Genomic DNA, 19,076 nt, shown 5'->3' with positions numbered 1-19,076 from the left:
CATCCCTGCACTTTTAGGGCTAAGAATGTATATAAAGCAGATCAAAGAAGGACATCACCTATAGCTCTTCTGGCAAAACGTACCGGAACTATTAATAAAGTAGAAAAGAAATTGCAGAGGAATTCCAGAAGGAATGACTCCGACGGTCGCATCTTTCCATCGATATTAATCATCTTTGGAACTTCTGGAATGAGGCTTATAGCGGCTTTGAAAAAGGCATCAGCTGCAAGACAGAAGAAAAGTCTGTGTATGAGAACTCCGAAAAATTCAGGTTCTGCTTTGTTCTTCACTAGGCCTGCAGGCCCGTCCTGAGAGTTCTGTGGAAGTTGGGCCACGTTGAGGGCCCCATACAGTGGACAGGTCCCACAAGAGGGTTTCTGCAACCTTAACCGACTAGTGGAACATTCAGTTGAGAGTTGAGAGGGCACTGCTGTTGCCTTCCATCTCCCCCTGTCTCCCTCCTTCCTTCACTGAGCAACTCAGCTCAAAGAACTGCAAACTGGCTTTAAGAATTAAGTGAAATAAGCAAGTGGCAAATTTTTATAGAAAGCCAAGAAATCACAGCTGTGGGGACTGAGGGCTCAACCTGGACTGGTTGCCGGAACCCTCCAGTGCCCCGCATGGGGAAGCAGAGTCACCGGGCACACTTCACAGACGGGAACCAAGGTGTGGAAGGACGAATGGTCCTGCGTCAGGGTCCTGGGTACACTGAGGCAGAGTAGGGCGCAAACTCCCATCTGCCTGCGTCTACCCTGGCGCACCCTGGATTTGTTAAAGAAATAACTGAGACATCTGAAGGAATCCACACGTGCACATACGTGCACACATGCATATACAGCTTTAGAGACTTCCGACTAGGTGAATTGTTCCAGAGAATCACTTGGGAAATGAAGATATTTTAAAAAAATGTTTAGTATTCCGTAGAACAAGAAGACCTCAAAGGGTGAGAGAAAGCAAGGCAAGGGGAGAGGAAGAGGAAGAGGGGGATGGAAAGAGGAAGAGCTGGGCGGGAGGCAGCAATGGAGGACAGAGACAGGAAGGAATGGATGGGGAGAGGAGGAAGGACTGAGGTGGGGGCTGAGAGGGAGACAGAGTTCTTTCTAGAACTGCCAAAGCATTCACCATGAGAAAAAGCCTCAAGGTCAAAACAGACAAAACACTGACCTGACAAGTGAAATCTTAAACTACCCAAGAAGATCAAACGTTTGCATGGTCCAAATAAGTACACTTCCACTCCGGAACGACTCCCAGTGATGCGGAGAGGACACGGCACTGGCACACGGCATCCTGAACCCCCGCCGGAACCCCACCCAGCACCCCAGAGGGGCACATGCAACAACAAAGGCCTGCACTTAATGAGAAGAGTGTGCGGCTGCAGCTGGTGGGGGGTGGGGTGCCTTCTCTTCCCTTTTCAAAGCAAAAAAAAAAGACAACAAAAACCACGTTAAGGAAAGGCAGCTCTCTCAGAGCTTTCCAGAAACTCCCTTCCCAGGCTGTCTCTCCCAAACTGAACTCACAACCCTACCACATTCACCAAGCGGTGAACAGGCACTGTGAGCACACAGAGAAAAGGAGGCGAGAGTCGACATCGGGGTGAGACCAACGTGATCACACTAAATAACTATTTTCTCGGAGCCTGTTGTGTCCTTTGGTCGGGGGCGGGGCGGGACACAAAGAAGCTGATGTCCATCTTTCCGGACAGAAAGAGATTAGATACAGGGCCGCTGGGAAAAGACACCTGATGCGGACTCTGGTAGACAGAGGTGGAGGCTGCAGGGTCTCCTGTCTCAGGCTACAGACAGTAGTAAAAGGCAGCGTTGGAGGGAACCAGGGAGACTCCCAGGCCTGTCGTAAAGCAGTTTGTATTCTTAGTCCTCGGCAGTCCTGTGGGGAAGGCACAATGGTTTCCATGCCCACATAAGGAAATAGGCTCAGAAAGTGAGTGGCCAGGTTAAAGTAGCCCAGGGATGGTCAAGGCCATCGCCCACTCTAAGCAATGCAATCAAATCTGCACTAAAAAAAAAAAAAAAATCAACCTGCAACTCCTAGATCTGATAAGGGGTTTGTATCTAGAATATATGAAGACATTCTCCAGCAAGAGCAAAACAGGTAACCTGATCAACAACGGGCAAAGGACCTGAATAGACATTTCTCCGAAGAAAACACACAAATGGTCAACAAGCACATGAACGGATGCCCAACATCAATAATCATTAGAAACATGCAAATCAAATCCACAGTGAGATTTCATCCCTAGGAGATAACATCAGGATGGGCACTGCTGAAAATCAGTGACTAGCAGGCGTTGGCAAAGATGTTGAGAAACTGGAACGCCGGTGCGCCGCGGGTGGGAACGTGAAACCGCTCAGCGGCTGTAGGAACTGGTTTGGTGGCCACTCAGAAAGTGACACACGGACCTACCACCTGGCCCCGCAGCTCCACTTCCAGGAGTACCTTCCAAAGAAATGATGGCAGGGACTCAAACAGGTATGTGTGCAAGAGTGTGTGTGGAAGGACAGGTCACAAGGGCCAAACAGCAGCAACAACCCGGGCATCTGCCAGCAGAGGAACAGATAAGCAAAATGCGAAACATCCACACCATGGGATAGCATTCAGCCTGAGAAGGAAGGAAATTCTAACACGTGCCCCAACATGCACGCATCCTGAAAACATCACGCTAAGAAAATAGATCGGACCAGAGGACAAATGCATAGGATTTCCCTTTCCTGAGGCAGAGGAGTCGAATTCATAGAGCAGACAGCTGAACAGGGAGCGGGGTGTAGTTACTGTTTTCAGGGATATGCTTTTCATTCAGTCTGGAATGAGGAAAACGTTCTGGAAATGGACAGGGGTGAGGGGATTGCATGGCATTGTGAATGCACCTAAAGCCAGTGAACTGCACACTGAAAAATGCTTACAGTGATACATTTCATATCACTGATACGTAACCACACTACATGATAAAGAAACAGAGCTGAATTCACCACTGCCATTACCCCCCTTTAAGCTCAGGCAGGCCTGGACCCCACCAGGTCTGGCTGTCTTCCTTCTGTAGGAAAAGCTCTCTGTCCCCATGGCTCTATAGCAATTGCTTTCTGGTGAAAACATTAAGTCCGTAATGAACAAGGTGAAGAGCCTCTCTCAGCGGAATCCAAAACTCTGCTCAGAACAACTTGAAAGACCATTTATTTATTCTATTTATGCGTTTGTTACCAAGTGGCCCCAAGAAAAGTGCCTATTATTATGCCTCATTAAAGAGGGAGCAGCTTTGTGCCTGGCGCTCTGTTCCTCACAAATGCCCCACTCAGTTCCCATTCCAAAGGAGAGAGCTAAAATAAACAGTTATTTAGGGGTTGGGGCAGGCAATGTTCCACAGTGTTGCAAAGCAGATTTTTATTTCTATCCTCAGAAGACTTACTCCATATATAAAATCTTATCTAGGAGACTTCTCAATTTCGACTTTGTAATTAGGGCTCAAATCCTACTGTATATGAAAACAGTTTTTCCTCATGGAGTTTGGAATAATCTCATCAATACCACTGAACACTTTTGTGGCTATTAGAGAGAGAGAGAGAGAGAGAGCACACACGCATCTCCAGCAGACACCATGCTGAGTGCAGATCTCAGGACCCAAGCCAAAATCAAGAGTCAGATCCTTAACCAACTGAGCCACCCATGCACCCCTTGTTTTGTTGTAAAGACCTACAGAAAAAGGAGAAATCAGATTGCCATCCACAAAGACTATTATTCCTGTTTCACAAGGGGAAGGAAAAAGCAGGTATATGTACAAGCTTCCCTATGCTATATCTTTTTCTACCTGAATCTTCTGAGGTTTCATGGAACAACCAGGCTTCTTTTCCACAGCCCACTTAAAAAAAAAAGGAAAGAAAAGAAAACCAAAAATACCACTGAGGCCCAGCTGGTCCCACCCTAGAGTTCGTTCTGACGTGTCCTTCAGTGCTGCCGGCTACTGGCGGAGGGCAGACACAGCCAGCATCCCTGCTCCCAGGAAGAGGGACTGAGCTCCTCTCAGAGCCAGTTTTCCAAAACTGCTTTATCACAAGAATCATCAGCCTTGCAAAAAAATACAGGTTCCCAGGCTCAATATCGCCGATGGGAACGTATCACGGTACAGCCGCTTTGCAGGACCCAGCAGCTCCTCTGAACGTATGTGGATGCCACGTACACATACATACAGGCTCCGATATGGGTGAGCCTTGAAATCGTGATGCTAAATGAAAGGAGTCGATCATAAAAGACCTGTATTGTCAGACTGCATTTTTACATGAAATAGTAAGAATAGGCAGATCCAGAGAAACAAAAAGTAGACGGGCACCTGCCTGGAGCCTGGGAGAGAGGAACAGGGACTGACTACTTAATGGATCAGGGACTGCCTTTCGGGGTGATGAAAATGTTCTGGAATTAGTGATGACAGTTGCGCAACTCTGTGAATGCCCTAAAGCCCACCGAATTGTACGCTTAGGAGAAGGATGGATCTTATAATACATGAATCAATCAGATCTCACTAAGCTGTCGTTTAAAAAATATCTATGAATTCCCAGGTGCCACCTTAAATGTATTGAGCCACACTATCCAAGATAGAAACTTGGAAATCTAACTTAAAAAAAAAAAAGCTTTCAATAGGTACTAGAGCTACAGGATTCAAAATGCCAAAGGTAACACTCCTCACTCCCATCCCCCGCCATCCAGCTACCCTTCCCTGAGGCAAAGCATATTATCTGCTGCTTGACACCATTTTACAACTCCCTTCACCCCCACCTCACACTTAACAACAGGTCTTCAAGATGATTCCATCACTGGGGCACCTGGCTCAGTCTGTTAAGTGTCCAACTCTTGATTTCCACTCAGGTCATGATCTCAGGGTCGTGGGATCGAGCCCCAACATCAGCTCTGTGCTCAATGCAGAGTCTGCCTGTCCCCCTCTCTCTGCTCCTCCTCTCTCTCTCTCAAAATCTTAAAAAAAAAAAAAAAAAACCATTCCATCATTGCACATAAAGTACATCTTCATCTTTTTTTTATAGCTACTAAGTGAAATCTGGTCCATGTGCTTTTTCTTCTCTTTGTGTGTGTGTGGGGGGGGGGCACAAAATACATATGACATAAAATTTACCACCTTCATCACTTAGTCCATTTGTTTCTTTAAACAAGCTTCTCTAGTGAGTTTTGGAATTCAAGAGGTTTGCAAGAAACTGTTCTAAACTATTCGGATAAATGCAGAATATGACTTCCCCGTCGTGACTGGTGCACTCTGAAAGGTTTCACCTGGAGACACTCGGCGAGAAGCACACACAAGTAGTCAGCAGCGAGGAAGCTCAGCCAGAGCTCAGCCTTGTCACTTCATAGATACAGTAAGAGCCAGGGAAGCTTGCAAAAACAATCATCACAGGATTTTTTATAATTTTCTGAGATTTCACGCTCTCCTGTTTCCCAATCTGGGCAGTTTCAAAGGGTCTGCACAACACCAAAGGAGAATATTCCAGAGGCCTCTGTAAGGACACAGAGAAGTCACACACACCCAAAGCATAAAGCCACCAAAAGGAGAGAATGGTCAAGAAAATAGGTCACTTGCAAACCCTGGAAGAAGGTGAGATGTGAACAGAAGCTGAAATGAGGGCTTAGTTGAAGATACTAGGTGAGCTGTGTGCTGCCTACTAGCTCCTCTCTGAGGACGAAGGTATCTTTGTATCAACTCCAAGCTCAGCAGGACAAACAACCCAGCTATAAGGGACTAGTTAAAACTGTTGCATTGTCATATCGTGGAAATGATGCAGCTAATAAAGAGAAGGAGGTACATCTGTATGTTTGGATGTATAATGATGTCTGTGATGTATTAAGCACAAAACGATATATACCTGTGTATAGCATGATCCTGTCTTTGTAAGAAAGTGTACGTGCTTATGGAGATGCGTAGAAAAAGTGAGGCAATATAAGGCCAAAGTAGTAAGTGTGATATCGGAGTGGTGGCTGAGGGTGAAGGAAACTAGGATCTTCCACTTCCTGCTAAGTTACTGTTTGGGAATTTTCATTTAAATTTCTAAAAATGATTTCTCTTGAGCACACAAAGGCAATACAAGTTTGTTATAACATTTTCAACCCTAGGAGTGTTCGAAACAGAAAGTGAGGCAAGGAGGTAGACAGGCAGATGGTCAAAGGGGTACCTGAAGAGTTCCCCTTCCTTCTTTACCAGAGGCGGGGCACCCACTGCTGTGGGCCTTAGCAACTCCTGCTGCTCGAAGGGACATGCACCCTCCTTGGGTGCAAAAACGAGGCACAAAGGGTGGTGCACGCCTCCCGGAGGCCCAGCGTACTGCTCTGCTCCCCACAGCCAATGCGCCAGGACAGTTCCTCGCAGGTTCGCTGCTCCATGACGTGAGTCCTAATTCAGGGTTCAAGCTCTCTAGATGGCTCCCCTTGCAGAGATTCTTCTCAAGGCTTTAGAAGGTCTCACTGTGTGCTCTGTGAGCTCCGGTAGACAGCTCAAGGGCTAGTGGCCTCCCACGGGCATGCTCACCTGAAGAGCCCATTGCTATCTATTTTGCACACCAAGGCTCTGCACAGGGCTCTGTCTGAACAGTAGGGTTCCACGTTCCCGAGACTAAAATAGCCGTCAACTGGACAACTGTTAGAAAGCTTTAAAATGGCTCAGAATTAAGATGCTGGTTGCTCATTGTTGGCAAGAGAAAAAAAAAAAACTGGAAAGAGTGCAAATATTTTTCAATAGGAGTTTAGGACAAAAATGGAGGGGGGAGTGGGAGAAATAATTTATAGCACTTCCAAAAAGAAAAGGAAATGAAATAGAACACTTAACAGCCGTTACAATGAGGTAGATTTTTATATACTGACATGGGTAAGTGGGGAGGGGCGGCAGGGGAAAGACCAAGATCTACTGGTAAGTGAAAAAAGCAAATCGAGAAACATTGTGGAAGACACAATCCATTCTTAAGGGTGGTGGGACTGCATGTATATATAATATAGAGAGATGGGGAGGGAAGGAAAGCGGATGAGAGAGCATGAGAACGAATATTTCTAAATGGAGAAAAAAGTTAAGACAACTATCCAAGTTGTTAACAATGGCTATTTTTTGGAAGGGAGGAAACAGATTACTGGTGACTTTTATTTTGAGGCTTTTTACGTTTAAGTTCTACATTTATTTGTGGGAATTTTTTCAAATGAGCATATACTTTTTTTTTCATAAAAATCATTAAGATTTAGAATAACGTCCAGGTTGCCTGTTTCTCAGTGGGAAACAGGACAGTACCCCCAATCACCCTCTGTACAAGAGAACATAAACTCAGACCGGAACTATCACCTCTGAGAGTAAGGTCATCCTTGTGTGTCCCTGGCATTGTCAATACAGAATTAGACTCAGTACATGAATCCTAAGAGACAGTCAAGAAGCGATAACCCACCATCAGAGGCAGTTTTTGGTTTCTTCAATAATGCATTAGGTCAGTGCTAACGGAAATCTTTACTATGCTTCGGAGTCCTAAACTCCCAGGACTAAACAAGAGCTCAGAAGTAATTTGCCCCACTCCCAAAAGACCTCAGGGAAATCACATGCCCTCCCGGAAAACGGAGATGGACAGCTCCTAGGCCAGGGAACTCTAGGAAAGGAAACCTCACAATTTCTTAGGACAAAACGTCACAAGAGGGCGAAAGATTCCCTCTGGTCCCTTGAATATACTTGATTAAAGCAGGATTCTGGTTACACTCTCTCCGTATTGCTGAACATCTTTACCAATCTTCAACATTTCCCATCTCTAGGTAAGTTGAGGTTTGGAGTGGCAATAGCAGTATAATGGATACTATTTATAGATGTAACACCGGGACAGAGCCCACTACCTCAAACTTTGTATTTTGGAGTGAATGTTAAAGTCCTCCCTATGTCCCCAAATTCGTATGTTGAAATCCTACCCTCTCCCCACTACCCAAGGTGGTTATTAGGAGGTGGGGACTTGGTGGTGATGAGATCATGGGGGTGGAGCCCTCACGAATGGGATTAGTGCCCTTATGAGAGAGGCTCCAGAGAATGTCCTCACCCCTTCCACATGGGAGCACGCAGTAAGAAGATGGCTGCCTATGAACCAAGAAAGTCCTCACCAGACACTGAATCTCCTGGAAGCTTGATCTTGGAATTCTAGCCTCCAGGACTGTGAGCAACAAATGTCCATCCCTGAAGCCACGCCATCTGTGGTATTTCTGTTGCAGCGGGCTGAACTCCACTCTGCAATCAAGATGCACCATCATCTTGTTGGGGGCAAGATGCACCATCATCTTGTTGTGGGGGGGGGTTGCCTTTTGGGTAAAGCCTCATGGGCCAAATGGCTGAGTTATTATCCACAGGTGAGTTAACCCGAGAGATTTAATGCTGTTTATTACTAAACTGTGTTTCTGTAATAGACCATTATTACAGCAGATAAGTTTGAGGATTTAAGGGGCCACTGTTTTGATAATATGTATACGAATAAGATTTTATAAAAAATATGAGTGCCTAAAAATAATTAAATACTTTATTCTCAAATGCTTACTTGTTATCAATGACAGCTGAATCTAACCTTGATTTTGCCATCTGGTTTATGCAGAAACCCCTTCCATTCACGGAGTATCAGTGCATTGTGAAAAGTCTACTGTGGTCACAGAAATGATTTCTCGGTTCCAATATGCCATCCACATACCCGACTCCTGTCTTTGGGGTAATGCACAGTCAACAAACGTTTCTAAAATCCCCGCAGTAGCTCACAGGGGGCTGTAAAGGTGTCTCTGTAGAGATCAGGTTTGGATTTCCCTGAGCAGAAAGGATTACATTTCTCTCACCTTAATTCTGTTCTTTGTTTTCTACATAAGCTTATCTAACATTCAATCTATAATAATTGGCCTCCAGCAACCACAGGCACCCAGGGCCAGAAATAACACTTTGTACTGCGGTTGACAGGAGCTAACGTAACGTCAGGGAAGCCCAGGGGTAAAAAGAGCACGGGAGGTCAGATCAGGTCACTTATGAGCTGGATACTCCTGGGCAAGTCCTGTGACACTTCGGAGACTTAGTCTCGTCATCTGTAAAACGAACATAAATCACCTAGCAAATACTACATACCGAGTAAGACTGGACTGTTTTGCCAGGAATTCAGGTCTCTTGTCAGGCCCCAAACTATCTTCCTAACTTGATCTCCTGCTCATTCCCTCCAGATGCACTGTTTCCAGCCTGCAAGCCTTTGCTTCCACTCCTGTCTCAGCCTAGAATGCCCTCTGCCTCATTTCAGCATATAAACACCCTCCCTTACCCTCCAGGCTCTTCAATGCCACCTCTTTTATGAAGTTTCTTCCTTTTTTTTTTTTTTTTGCTCTTCCAAGCCAAGGGTCCTCTCTCTCTCTCCTCTAAAATTCTGTTGCATGTTTTATGAACATCTTGCACATTTATCACAAGCTGCCTTGTGTAAGTGTAAACCGATGTGCTCTCCCCTATGAGCATGCAGTCTCTTTAAGTGCGTTCCTGTTCCGGCACAAGGCTTGGCACAGTGGCTTGCATGTAAGAAATGGCCAAGAGTGCTGGCAGGGGGAGGCAACTCGGAGACATTTATCAATATAAAGAGCTGACTGCACTTATGGGGAGACTCTCCCCTGCCCCTTTTCTGTGGGTTCCATCCATCCCAGGCCCTGATACTCCCTAAAGTGGATGGCCCATGCGTGTTGGGATGTGGGCGACCAGTTTCATGCCACCTGCCCACCTGTGAACTGTGCCAGCAAAAATAACCCGCTTTGTCTCTGATCACCAGGGAGGCCTCAAGGTCTGAGAAGACAGTCACATCAGATGTATCCTTCAGGGGACGGTCTGAATAAGTTAGATACTTAGGTCGGTACATAGGTACATAGGTAAACATTTAAAAAATAATAAAAAGATGGGGCGCCTGGGTGGCTCAGTCGGTTAAGTGTCTGCCTTCGGCTCAGGTCATGATCCCAGGGCCCTGGTATCGAGCCCCATGTCGGGCTCCTGGATCAGTGAGGAGCCTGCTTCTCCCTCTCCCTCTGCCTCTCTCCCTGCTCATGCTCTCTCTCTCTCTCTGTATCTCTGTGTCTCAAATGAATCAATAAAATCTTAAAAAAAAAATTTCATGGAGCAGATACTCTTGCAGGGGAGAAAAGCAGACAATTATTTACATATTTACTTGTTAAATAACAACAGTGGTTAGTCCAGTGAGGGCAAAGTCAGGGTAACACATCCTATAAAATAACCTGACCTAACTCTTAGTTTGTTCGGGGGTCGAGATGCCAAGAATGGTGTGCCTTAAGAAGGGGCTTGTGAGCTATGCTCTAAAGGATGAAGTTGCAAAAAATAAATTTAAAAAAGTAAAATTTAAAAGGAGGGGGAGATAATTCTGGAAAGCACTATTAATAATAGTGGAAAGCACTGTTATTAATGAAAAGAACAAAACTACTTTGCTTGAATTGTTTTCTCTATCATTTCATCTTTGGAGGAATCGCAGACCTTTTTTGTTTGTTTTCCCAGATAATTTGGCGGGGTTAATCTTAAAAGAACAATCAGCTTTCCTGTGGATTTCTCAAGGTTTTGCAGATGAGAAGTTTGCTTTCAGAACCCCGAAACCACAGAGCTGTCATTGTATGTAGAGCTCCACAATGTACTTTCTGTCTTTTGAGAGACAGTTAGACAAGGTTAATATTAACTGAGCAGCTACTACGTGCCAGCGAGCCAAGTTCTCTAAATATGTTCTCTCATTTAATCTGCAACAGACAGGTGCCACAGCTGAGATCTCCACTTGACAGATGAGAAAACTGAGGCACAAAAGGGCCAACTCGTCTGGGGCCATCCAGCTTGTAAGTGGAAGAGTCGGGACCAGGGAACCTAAAAGTCACCATCGTGAGGGACGCATCCCGACATCCTGCTGTTGGCCAAACACGCCATGGGCTTTTGCACCTCCCATGCCTTTGCTCAAGCCCTTTACCCCACTTGGAACGCCAATAGCTCCTTCTTCCCTCCCCACTCCTCCCGATAAATGTATGTTCCCCTTCTAAGACCAAGCTTCAACAATACTTCCATTGTAAAACACTCTCCTTTCTCAGATTAGAAACTAGAAAGATAAAGGAACAAAGACAAAAATAAAGGGCAAAACAATCTGTTCCTGCTGTGGCCTGGTAATAATCTTCTAGAAAGAACCGCTCACAAACAAGAACAGAACTTATCTAGTGAACTGGCTGAAAGAAAAGGTCCACAGGCGTCTCCAGGTGAGAAGCACGAGTCCTCTGTTTCTCCTAACTACTGGGGCCAACTGGTGACTTTGGAACAACACCCTTCCCCCACTCCGGCCCCCCGACAATCCACTCCACGTGCTACACCAGTATGTCCAAAGGACCAGAACTGGGCCTCCCCTGTAAAAAGCCTTCATCAGCATTCCAAACGGGGCTGACAGAGTTCAACGGGAGTTTAATGTCAGGCTGGACCCAGTACTGACAAAGACACTGCCCGATAAAGAAGATACAAACTGAGGCTGGATCAGGGAGACCAGAAAATGAATCGGGGGGGGGAGGACTGGTTTATTATTATTTTTAAAGATTTTATTTATCTGAGAGAGAGAGAGAGAGAGAGAGAGAGAGGGAAAACATGATGGGGGGAGGGGCAGAGGGAGAGGAAGAAGCAGACTGTTTACAGAGCAGGGAGCTGGATGTGGGGCTTGATCCCAGGACCCTGAGATCATGACATGAGCCGAAGGCAGATGCTTAACGACTGAGCCACACGGGTGCCCCGACAGGACTGTTTTATAACCACCGGGGTGGGGGGGGGGGCAGTGTGGAAGGCGGCATGGGGGGGGTGAACAAAAGCGGCCTATTTCCACAAGCTTCATTTAATTTATATGTAGCCTTCCCCTCTTAGTAAATGAATGTATTATTCATTTTGGCCTGCAATTGCTGCATGTGGCTTTCGGACCAACAATAATAGGCTTTTAAGGTTCAGTGCCATAGCATTTGGAGACTGGAGGAAAAATTAGCAGATAAATTATTAAACATGAAGTGGATGCCACATTCCCGTCCCCCCCTGCAGTGGCTTGAAGCGCAGGGTGAGGCAGACGAGGAGTCCAGGGCACGGACACCGAGGGCATCAACCACCCACCCAGCATGTACCAGGCTCTTCTGACACTGTTTATCTCCAGGTGTGGACCGAGGCCATCATGGGGCAGCACAACAGAGGAAAAGCCACCCAGGGCTCTTGTCAAATAGTTTTGGAGCAGCAAATCTTTGATGATGGGGGTGCCTCTATTTAGCTTAAGAATTTTTGTTTTGCCCTTTTTTTTTTTTTTAAAGTAGCATGAAGCCCCATCTGGGGTCCAGTCATAATAAGCTTGCCTGGGACCTACAATATTTTAGATCACGGTCCTTAGTTTCTAAGTTGGGAGAAGAAAGATCTAGGCTTCTAGAGCCTCTACTTATAGTTCATAGGTTTGATATCAGCAGCTATCTGTTCCTAATGTTTTAAGTTATGCAAAACTCGAGAGTTCCCATGTTAAGTCTACTATTCCTGAACTTTTTAAGAGGGAACCAGTTTATAATAAGATTTTAAGTTTCTTACATCAATCTAAGCTAATTAATCAATCCAAACTAATCTTCATTTTGCATAGCATCAGGGTTTTGGTGGTGGCTGTTCATTTTTGTTTCACCTTGTTTCTTGCTAACCCATCGTGCTTACCAAAGCAGGCACTAGGAGAAAGTTCCACGTTTACCAACACACAACAAGGACAGGTGGGGAGGGTGGATAAGCAACACACATACAGTAAGAAAACACACAGATCAGAAGTATAATGATGATCACGAGAGGATGGTACAGAGCATGATAGACTGGGGAGGTGCATTCAGCTAGAGTGGTGCTTCTAGCTAGACTGGACAGCAGAAGCTATCCTCACCAGGGGAGGCTTGATTCTCATCGCCTGCTCAGTAATTAAAAACAAAAACAAAAACAAAACCAAGCAGCCGGGGGAAGATCATTTTAGAAAGAGGGAATGGCAAGTACAAAGACTCTGAATTAGAATACACCTTCCTATGTTCAAAGAAAAGAAGCCAGCCAGTGTGGTTTAAGTACGGCGTGAGATGAGAACAAAAGGCAGGCAGGCACCAGATCGCCTGAAGACTCATAGGCAAGGTGTTTGATGTAATTCCACATTTGGTGGGAAGCTACTGGAGTCCCCAGGTGTCAAAAGCAAAACTCAACAGATTTTGAAAAGGCTCGTGGGTAGCAATCACGTTTGAAGGCCTCGGTGCCCATAGCTGCCCCAGGTGAGCGAAGATACAGATCAATGTGCCAGAACTGCCATGCCAAGGACCACTCTCCAACCAACCCAAAGAACCCACCCAGGGCAACGGCAGCCGGTGGCGGATGGCCAACCCTGGCGTTATAAACTGTGAGGACAGGTGGGAGATGGGAGTGGAAGGCAGACCATCACTGAAACCATCGGCCCACCTCGTTCGGTGCCACAGAAACCAACTGTGTGCCCTGCAGATGCTCTATCACAGCGGTGAAGGGCCCGGCCTTGAGTCCAACAGAGCGGGGGCTGAGGGCTGGCTACTGAGCCCCTCCCCGCCGCAGTTCTCACCTGGGAAAGGAGGCACCAACCACAGGACCGCCTCACGTGGCTGTTGGGAGGATGAAATGAGACAGTATGTGCAAACGGCTCGTCACACACAAACGCTCCAGCCACGGTGCCTGGATCTCTGCTGGACGGCTACCTTGCTGCCAAGGCTCTGCACGCCAGCCCTTGACACAGACCGTCCCAGGAGCTGACAAGCACATCCTGTAGCAAACACCTGCCTGAGGGCTTTCTCTTGGCTCAAGTGCAGAGCAGGAGAGGGAGCCGGGGAGGTGATGATCTAGAAACAGCCCTCAGTCAACGACAGATGGAATAGAGTCAATAACCCGAGTTCGATCGGTAGTGGGAGCGGAGAGCGGACCCCAGAGAGCCCTGAGCAGTGTCACCGCCGCCGCCGGCCCCAGTCACCATCACTGCAACAGTGAGCAGTGAGGCCGAGACCCAGCAGCCGCCCGCACCCCCCGCCCTCAGCGCTGCCCACACCAAGCCAGGCACCACGGGCAGCGGCGCAGGCAGCGGCGGCCCAGGCAGCCTCACATCGGCGGCGCCTGCCGGCAGGGACAAAAAAATCATTGCAACAAAGGTTTTGGGAACAGTAAAATGGTTCAATGTAGGAAACGGATCTGGTTTCATCAAGAGGAATGACACCACGGAAGATGTATTTGTGTGCCAGACTGCCATAAAGAAGGATAACCCCAGGAAGTACCTTCGCAGTGCAGGAGATGGAGAGACTGTAGAGTCCGACGTGGCTGAAGGAGAAAAGGGTGCGGAGGCAGCAAATGTGACAGGGCCCTGGTGGAGTTCCAGTGCAAGGCAGTAAATACGCAGCAGACGTAACCAGTATAGACGCTATCCACGTCACTGGGGTCCTCCACGCAATTCCCACAGAATTACCAGAATAGTGAGAGTGCGGAAAAGAACGAGGGATCGGAAAGTGCTCCCGAAGGCTGGGCCCAACAGCACCGGCCCTACCGCAGGTGACGCTTCCCACCTTACTACATGCGGAAACCCTCTGGGCGTCGACCACCGTATTCCAACCCTGGAAGGTGATGGAAGGTGCTGACAACCAGGGTGCAGGAGAGCAAGGTAGACCAGTGAGACAGAATATGTACCAGGGTTATAGACCGCGATTCCGCAGGGGTCCTCCTCGCCAAAGACAGCCTCTGGATGGCAATGAGGAAGATAAGGAAAATCAAGGAGATGAGACCCAAGGTCAGCAGCCACCTCAACGTCGGTACTGCCGCAACTTCACTTACCGACGCAGACGCCCAGAAAACCCTAAACCACAAGATGGCAAAGAGACAAAAGCAGCCGATCCACCATCTGAGAATGTGTCCGCTCCCGAGGCTGAGCAGGGCAGGGCTGAGTAAATGCCGGCTTACCACCTCTACCATCATCCGGTTTAGTCATCCACCGCGAAGAAATGAAGATGAAATTCCAGCAATAAGAAATGAACAGAAGACTGGAGCTGAAGACCTTAAGTGCTTGCTTTTTGCCCACTGACCAGATAAAAAGAACTATCTGCATTATCTATGCAGCATGGGGTTTTATTTTTTACCTAAAGATGTCTCTTTTTGGTAATTGACAAACGTGTTTAAAAAAAAAAAAAAACTGGTTTTTCTCAATACACCTTTAAAGGTTTTTAAATTGTTTCATATCTGGTCAAGTTGAGATTTTTAAGAACCTCATATTTAATTTGTAATAAAAGTTTACAACTTGATTTTTTTTTTAAAAAATCAACAAACGGCAAGCACCCATTAATAAAGGTCTTAAAAAAAAAAAGTCAATAACCCACTTTCCCTGCCCCTCAGGTGGGGCAGCACCGAGGCCGTCCCCTCGGTGGCTGACACCCCCTCCCAGAGATCCCCAGTGGGAACGTACCTCAGCTGCCCACAGTGGTAACCTGCCCAATAGCGCACCTTTCGTTGGCTTCCTTCCCTTCCCTGTCTCAGCCCCCCATCACGTGACTGACATTCTCGGGGGGGTTGCCTCCCAAATAAACCATCTGGCTCCTCTAACTCGTACAGAAATGGGCCCTGAGCAGAATTTTTATCACTAACAGCAAGCTGTAGAGAGTATTCTTTCCATACTTATTAGCATCTATTTGTAGGTCTCTGGGGTTTCAAACAAACAAACATACGCAAAAAATAAACAGCCATGGGGCACCTGGGTGGCTCAGCTGTTAAGCGTCTGCCTTCGGCTCAGGTCATGATCCCAGGGTCCTGGGATCGAGCCCCGCATCGGGCTCCTGCTCCGCGGGAAGCCTGCTTCTCCCTCTCCCACTCCCCCTGCTTGTGTTCCCTCTCTTGCTGTGTCTCTCTCTGTTGAAAAAATAAATAAAATCTTTAAAAATAAATAAATAAATAAACAGCCATGTGCTGCGATGAAGCAGTCCTAACTTGTAAAATTCTCTAAGCACACCTCTCTGGGGGTGTCAAGCTGCCTGCCCTGGCCTGTGTGAGACAGGTTTCAGAAGGCCTTACAGGAAAATAGCATCAGGCTGCCATCTGTCTGACGCTATAAATGTGGGCACGTTCAGTGTGCTTCCCGCTACAGAAATAGATTTAAAACTCATCATTTCTCGATCAGTTTTCTTTCCTACTTAGAGGAATCTCTCACACACACACACACACACACACACACACACACACACACACACCCCACCTACCTACCTACCTACCTACCTACCTACCTACCTACCTACCTACCTCTGAGTCGGCTTCCCTAAGCAGCCAGGAAATGCTCCCAGGAGAAAACAATGGGCTTACCTTGGGAGAGGCACTGGTTGGCCAAGGCAACCTGACCAGAATGCAGGTAGAGATTGAGGCGCGTGAAGATGCCCACCAAGGAGGGAATGGTGATGAAGCAGTACGCAACACAGGCCTAGAAGGAAGGGAAGAAACATGGCAGGTGACGTAAGCAGTACCCTCGCTGCAGCCTGGTCCTCCTGCTTTCATCCATCGCATACTTTCAAGAAAAAAACACTGAAAATAACGAAATCTCCTCATTCTGAGCCCCAATTTTCTTTTCTCACCTCTGCAGCGTAGTCTAGCTGCCTCTGGGAGGAGGAGACCAGGCAAATAAGGGGCATAAGGGGGTGAGAAAAATAAATCTTCATCTGTCATAGCAGGAAGTAAATAGCTAATGCTTTCCATTGACCAAGAAGCAGACTTTTAAACCAATTACTTAAAAATATGGTGGTAATTAGAAGAAATTGCTCGAAAAGGTTTTGAGCGGGTTGGCTCTGAGAAAAGAGGTATGAAGTCAGGGCAGGGACGGTATGCTTATTTCTCACTGTCCTCTTTTTGGTCCCATTCTATTTTTTTTAAAACACAGATATGGATTGCTTTGATAAAAAGACCTTCCAGGTACAGGCACAAGCCAGAGAGAATTCAGCCAGCACAAAACTGCAATCTGCCTCTTAACCCCAACACCCCACTCCCATAACACGTATCCAAATGGAGACTTCTTTGATCATTTCTTTTGAAATATCAAGAAAAGTGGTCTGTTCATAGGTAGTCAAGGAAAAATTAATCTGGAAAATCGATACTTAACCACCCCTAGGACACATTTACTTGTCTTTTTCTGGGAAGAGCAACTTAGAAACTTGCAAATCAAACAACTCACTGGAGTGCCAAGTCTGGGAGGCTTATCTCTAGAACATACCCGGACAAAGGCAGCTGTCTTTCTGGAATGATTTCCTTTCATTACTTTCCTTGTTTCCATTGCCAACCGGTTTACACTCTGGATTAATTAAAAAAAAAATAGAAATAATTATGGAATGATGGCTGACTCAGATTAACGTCTTCCATAGAGATCTGGACATGAACTGCATACAAGTCAATAAGAACGAGCTATGCGGGGCCAAGACTGGTTAGCTCCAAACCCTGACATGCCTGAGGGGTCATCAGGCCTGATTCAGTCTCAGCCTTGAGCAAACATCTCCAACAGGGTAAGAACAAAAGGCACTCACAGAGTTAGTCATGCCTATCAGCCGGCATAGTGAATGACCATTTTCTGGTTTAATGAATAGCCAGGGTTCACTTTATTTCCAGAAATCCCACACACTAAGGTTGAGATCTGAGAGATCCTAATAGAAACCTCCAAACCCGAGAGCCACCATACAATTCCCCTATGCAATACTAACATGAAGCGTAAGAACAGAAACAAGACCTACCACATCATATTCACAGCATCCAGGTGCTGTTCTAAGAGCTGTACATTCATCAGCTCCCTTACTCCCCACGGCCCTACCAAGGTGGGCACTGTTACCTCCCCCCAACTTACAGAGGAGTTCTCTACCTTTAGGTCTTAAGTTCAGTAATGCCACCTAACCTGCTAAGCAGCAAACAAATATATAAAAAGGTTGCTCTCCTTGGGAATTTACATGAAACAAAGCCATGGAGAATCTTTCAAAAAATATGCAAAGTTCGGACCTATGGTTCCCAAACCATGTACCATGACATCTTCGAGGGTTGGAGCAAATTCATAGGTGCACCACAGTTTTTTTGGGAAACAGAGCAATGTTCAATTGTTGAGCACTGGGGAAAGCACCGGCGTGAGGTAGCTCACAGATTCAACACCGGACTGCATCCTGCTCCTCACAGCGATGCCCTACCTTGGTAAACTGGGTTTTCAGCAGCTGCTCTGATAAAAAACAAGTACTATGCAAAAATCAATGTGGGGAAAGAAAAATCAATATGGAAGAGGGAACAAGGGTAGTGAGGCCAATCTGATGCTAAGGTTTGAGAAGTGGTATAGTGCTCAACAGGTACACATGCTTATTAGTAATTAGAATTATTTAAGAATAAAAATATATTATTTTTCATTCAATTCACATAGATTGTTATTTGAAAGAGTTATCCAGTTGTGAGGGCATAAATATTTAAGTTCTTTGAGTCCAACTTCTTAATCAACAGAACTGTTCTTTTTCTTGGCCTGGGGGCACCATGAAAAGCTACCAAGATCCAACAATGCTGGGACTCTGGTTAAGTCATTAGAGCCATAGGTTAATATTTCTATGACTCATCAGTGCAACCCACTTTGCTGCTGGCGTATAGGAATGAGAATATGCTCATTTCAGAGAAAAAGAGGTTAAAAAAAAAAAGTCCAAAGACTTAAGCAAAATTGCAGATTTGAATAACCTTTGAGAAACCACCTTTTATGCCCTAAAGAATAGGAGTGTTACGGGGCCACAAGACTCCCAGATTAAACTCCATGCTTGGCATATAGATAATAAATATTTATTGAGAAAAGAAACGAATAAATGAAAATCCTTACGTGAATCAACTGCACAAGAACAGGTTCCAGGTTGCAAAACATGGACCTAGCCTCAACATAAAAACTGAGCTGTTGTTCAAAATCACGGCCAAAGGAAACCTAGAAACAAGGGAAAAGATGCTGAGAATGTTATCTCTAGGGACCTCTGAGCACACACCATTGAGAAGAGTTTCCCTGAGCTTCGAG

General features: G+C 46.2%; 1 protein-coding gene and 1 pseudogene across 2 annotated transcripts in view; one reads left to right on the top strand and one right to left on the bottom strand.

The window, feature by feature from the left end:
• Window positions 1-19,076, bottom strand: part of VPS35L (VPS35 endosomal protein sorting factor like) — a 115,023-nt gene that overhangs the window by 19,929 nt on the left and 76,018 nt on the right. For both annotated transcript variants that reach the window (XM_028091667.2, XM_028091668.1), the window contains 4 exons: window positions 18,891-18,989; window positions 17,277-17,354; window positions 16,379-16,493; window positions 84-223 (listed from right to left, as the gene is read on the bottom strand). In XM_028091667.2, coding sequence (XP_027947468.1) covers window positions 84-223; window positions 16,379-16,493; window positions 17,277-17,354; window positions 18,891-18,989 — 432 coding nt within the window. The remainder of the gene's footprint in view (window positions 1-83; window positions 224-16,378; window positions 16,494-17,276; window positions 17,355-18,890; window positions 18,990-19,076) is intronic.
• On the top strand, window positions 13,400-14,980 carry LOC148162847 (Y-box-binding protein 1 pseudogene; annotated as a pseudogene).

Source organism: Eumetopias jubatus, unplaced genomic scaffold (genome assembly GCF_037043125.1).
Source record: "Eumetopias jubatus isolate StellerSeaLion01/CBP00866 unplaced genomic scaffold, mEumJub1_p1.0 scaffold_12, whole genome shotgun sequence".
In the NCBI taxonomy this organism is placed as follows: Eukaryota; Metazoa; Chordata; class Mammalia; order Carnivora; family Otariidae; genus Eumetopias; species Eumetopias jubatus.
Note: the sequence above shows the minus strand (reverse complement) of the source record. Positions and strands in the feature narration are given on the sequence as shown.